Genomic DNA, 4,637 nt, shown 5'->3' on the forward strand with positions numbered 1-4,637 from the left:
ACTTTGAGCCAAAACGATGCTGAACTAAAGAAGCGTTTAAAAAGCTGATGTATCTAAATTTAATGTTTTATTATTACAGGAATAATAAATAAAATCCTGACTGTTATTATTACATATTAATAATAAATAATAAAGTATTAATATGTTTATTAAAGGTGTTTAAACTCACGGATCAATCAGCGGGGAGACGCGCTGACTGCAGCCGCCTGAAGCTGCTGATGTTCGGATGAATCTCCGGCTGAGCTCCGGCCTCTAAACTCTGGATCCAGCAACATTTAATCCTTTTCTTTCTTTTCTCTTTTTATGACATTATTTTCCTTCATAAATCTTCTTTCTTGGTTTATTTTTTTTTCTTTGTTTGTGGACTTTATGATGAGGCGCACGTGGCGTCACATCTGGATCCCCACGTGATGAATGAAACATCAGCTGCGTCGCTTCAACGCGTTTTTCAATCTGAGAAGAAAAAGCGTGAAGCTGCACGCACGTGTCAGCTGCATCCCGCCAAGAAAACCCGCCAAAACCTTCAATTATTACATTTTAAATTATAATATTTCACATCTTTGTGTCAGATTCCTTCACAGCTGCTGCTTCTGGTTCAAAGCTGCTTCCAAATGTTTAAAATGTGAATTAATCCCGAAAAACTTTAAAATGAAAATAAAACACATAAAATATAGAACAATAATAATCATATAAATAATATGAAGGTTGTTTTATGCGCAGCAGCAACAGAAAGTGTTTATAAATGAATTATTCTGTTTGCCTTGTTATTAAACCATTAATCAATTAAAGCTCGTGCGTGTTCATTAAGATCTCGCGAGGTGAAAAAAACAGCAAACATTTGAGTTTTTATTAAATAAAAGTGCATTACATGAGCCTGCGATGATACACAACTGCGCAGGCGCCAGTCACAACTTAAAACATATAAATAAAGGTTTGTGTCAGTCAGGTGTGTGTGTGTGTGTGTGTGTGTGTGTGTGTGTGTGTGTGTGTGTGTGTGTGTGTGTGTGTGTGTGTGTGTGTGTGTGTGTGTGTGTGTGTGTGTGTGTGTGTGTGTACAGGTGGTGGTGCGTTCAAAGAGCATCCTATAATCTGATAGGTGAGGCCTTCACGGACTCTGCTGGAGGCTTTTTGTGATTATTATAATTATTAATATTAATATTTATTATAAGAAACAAAATAAAAAGTGATTTTTTTTCAGCTGAGCATCTTTACAAAAAAACTGTTTTTTCTTCTTTCTTTCTTTTTTTTTATACACATAAATTATTCACAGCAGGATAATTTCTATTGGATACAACTCACGTTTCTATTTACAGGTAAGTGTCGCGTGTTCGAGTCCGGATTATAAAATCAACTCTTCTTGGTTTCCGGTCCGGACTTCGTGCAAAAAAAAGAAAAAAGAAAGTCACAAAATGAAAAGTGGAAAAAAGTGGAGGAAGAGGAAGAGGAAGAGGAAGAGGAAGAAGTGAAGCTGCAGACTCCAGCAGCAGCAGCAGAGTTCTTTGGTTCATCACTTCTCTCTCACAGTTTTAGGAGCTGTCGTTCTCGGATGTGTGCAGCAGCGGTTTGTGCTTCTTCAGCAGCTGTGTGATCTTCTCATCATCAGAGTTCGGGTCCAGAGGTTTGTTGTAGTCATCGTCCTCTTCCTCCTGCTCAGAGTTTCCCTTCAGACGCTCCGTCTCAGAGTCCTGCTTCTTCTTCGCGGTGGCCATCTCTGCTGCGTGCTTTTTCCTCCACTTAGTCCTCCTGTTCTGAAACCACACCTGACAATACACACACACACACACACACACACACACACACACACACACACACACACACAGAGAGAGAGAGACACACACACACACTGTCACTGTCTGCAGGTTTTCATCGTTCAAATCCTGCAGCTTTTTTTGCAGATTTTTCACATTTTCCAGAAACAAAAATAAACTAAAATCATAATTATAACATTTTATAAATATAATAAAATGTATAATAACATTTCATATATACAGAATATTTCATGCATGTTTCTATAAATGCAAGAAATAAACCACAGCAGCCTAATTATTATTCATACTTAGCCTAAAATCACATTTATAATTAAAATAAATCCTGCATGTTTGTTCACATAAAATACAATTTAAAAATAAAAGCATTAAAAATAAATAAATACACCTGATGCATTATGGGAGCAATTTGGACTCGAATGAAGCTCGTGACCTTTATGATAGAAAGGCCTCGTGCATTAAATGGCTTTTTAATTTAATAAGAAGAAGTTAAAATGAGCTGAATGCACGCGGGAAAATGTCAGATTATTAACATAAAACTCATTAATTGATTCATTAATGAACAGAAATGCATCCAGTTTATTTCAGTGTGATTCTTTATTCCTATAATTTATTATTTTAGTGTTTCCTCTTCTCTTCTGTCTTATTATAACATGAATAAATGAGTTAATGATGCTTACCTTCACCTGGCTCTCCGTCATTCCCAGGGAATAAGCCAGCCTCGCTCTCTCAGGTCCCGCCAGATATTTAGTTTGTTCAAAAGTTTTTTCCAGAGCAAAAATCTGCTGTCCTGAAAACGTGGGTCGCGTGTGCTTCCGTTTCCCGTCTTTATCCAACAGCACCGAGTTCTGATCTGTGGACGAGAGACACAAATATATACTATTATTATTATTATTATTATTATTATTATCAGTGATGTTTGGATTTTACTTTAAAATGCTCAGAAATTTAAATTCTTTGAAACAGAAAAAACATTTAAAGATTCCTGTTTTTTAAAATTATAATAGACCTAATAATAATAATAATAATAATAATAATAATAATAATAATAATAATAATAATAATAATAATAATAATAATAAATGATATTAAACTAAATCAATTGAACCCGTTGCTATAGATACAGGTCGTTGTATGGTTGCTATAGTTACAGGTTGTGTGTATATTGTATAAATGAAGAATAACAGAAATCACTGCTGACATCAGAGATCCTGCTGAAGCTGAGTTTCATGTTTTCATCTTGTAACGAACAGAATGAATCTTTAACATGTTTTAATAAAGGTTTAGAACCAATGTGTGAATGAGGCTGTAAAACATCACATTTAGACTCAATGAGAGAAATATAATCCATGTTTTATGTGTTTATGGCCTCAAAGAGGAAAAGAGAAGAAATGATTATTTAAGTTTTGGTTTTAAATGATGAAATTTGACCCAGACTGAAATATCTCATGTAGGATTAATTATCTTTTTAATAAAACTTTCTGTTTTTATTTTAAACTGTGAAACTCATTTATTCATTCAGACTGAACCTGCTGACTTTATAAAAGGAACCTTTTAATATAATAAAGCGGAATTATTTCTACTAATAAACTCATCATTCTCTCTCTCTGTTGAAATAATAAATATTTATAAATAAAATTCACTTTGGATCAGTTTCTTCTCTTTAAATTCATTAAACTGAGTTTGTTTTATTCTGGTGATTAATCAGCAGTAACAAAGTTAAACTCCTTTCTTCTTCTCGGCGGTTAAAAAGCCTTTAAAGTGACGTTTAGTCCCGGTGATCCCGCACACTTACGGGCTGAACACGCAAATCTGGCGTCCCTCCAGTGCGGGCTCTGCATGACTCCCGGCCAGAAGATCGGTGTCCTGCCCGGTAGATCCGCCAGAGGCTTCGGGTACCGGGCCACGGCCACGGCCCCGGGGCTGAAGTACAGTCCGTGAGGCGGCGGCGGGCTGAGGCTGCTGAACCGGGGCAAACCCGCAAGAAGCCCCGCAGCGGAAGAAGAGGAGGCGGCTCCGGCTGCTGCTACGGCTCCGGTGCCTCCGGTGCAAGTCGGGATCGGCCGGTTCAGGATGTCGTTTATTCCGTGCGGGGTCGCGGAGGAGCAGAGATGCGGGGAACCGAGACCGGAGGAAAGCCCCGCAGAGGACTTGATCCCCGGGGAGGAGACGGCCATCCCGCCCGGGTTAGGAGACGTGGTGGCCGGGGAGGTGGAGGAGGTCGGCCCGGTGGAGCAGAGCGGGTAGGCCGGGTACAGAGGAGTCTTCATCTCGGTCATACTGTGCAGAGCTGCTAGTGGGGGGGGGCTGAGGAGGAAGGCGCTCTGGCGGGACCCGTCCATGGGACCCACGGCTAACATAACCCCCCCTCTGTGCGGGGGAGCGTGCGGGGCTGGAGCACGCTTTCTGCGGGTTTAGTAGAGCCCGACACAGTGCAGACTAGAACCCGCAGCTGCACGCACACACCCGCAGATTAAAACCCATTTTATAAAGAATCCTGCTGGAAGTCCAAAGTGTTGAGAGTCCCGCAAAGTCCCGCAGTCAAAGTCCCGCAGTCAGAGTCCCGCAGTCAGAGTCCCGCACAGTCCCGCGGCAGCGTCTCACTGTGAGGTAATAAAACATGATCTTGTCTCTGATGTTTTCGGTCCCAAACTTTACCGACTACACCGACCACCGGGGCGGGGACCTCTGCTCCGATTGGCTGAGCTGGCCGTGACGTAGGCAGCCTGGATTTCGGGAGGCCTCCTGATTGGCTGAGCGGCTGAGACACAATCAGAGGAGGAAAAAAGAAAGAAACTGATAAAAAAAAAAGTCCGTTTTTATTTTAATGTTTTAGAGTTTAGAGAAGAATGATTTTTATATTTTATCAGA

General features: G+C 40.3%; 1 protein-coding gene across 1 annotated transcript; it reads right to left on the minus strand.

The window, feature by feature from the left end:
• Positions 1–1,526: 1,526 nt before the first annotated feature.
• Positions 1,527–4,126, minus strand: nkx6.1 (NK6 homeobox 1). Its single transcript, XM_062435009.1, has 3 exons — positions 3,562–4,126; positions 2,447–2,619; positions 1,527–1,760 (listed from the first exon to the last, which is right to left on the minus strand). The coding sequence occupies exons 1-3, from the start codon at positions 4,124–4,126 to the stop codon at positions 1,527–1,529; spliced, it is 972 nt and encodes a 323-aa protein (XP_062290993.1).
• Positions 4,127–4,637: the final 511 nt, after the last annotated feature.

Source organism: Scomber scombrus, chromosome 15, assembly GCF_963691925.1.
Source record: "Scomber scombrus chromosome 15, fScoSco1.1, whole genome shotgun sequence".
Taxonomy (NCBI): domain Eukaryota; kingdom Metazoa; phylum Chordata; class Actinopteri; order Scombriformes; family Scombridae; genus Scomber; species Scomber scombrus.

What these genes read in the sequence shown, in the direction of transcription:
- nkx6.1 (XM_062435009.1), bottom strand. Translation starts at nt 4,126, where the DNA reads ATGTTAGCCGTGGGTCCCATGGACGGGTCCCGCCAGAGCGCCTTCCTC. An exon ending in CAGATTTGCGTGTTCAGCCC is followed by an intron (nt 2,620 to 3,561) that starts GTAAGTGTGCGG and finishes TCTCGTCCACAG; the next exon opens with ATCAGAACTCGGTGCTGTTG. An exon ending in TGACGGAGAGCCAGGTGAAG is followed by an intron (nt 1,761 to 2,446) that starts GTAAGCATCATT and finishes GTGTATTGTCAG; the next exon opens with GTGTGGTTTCAGAACAGGAG.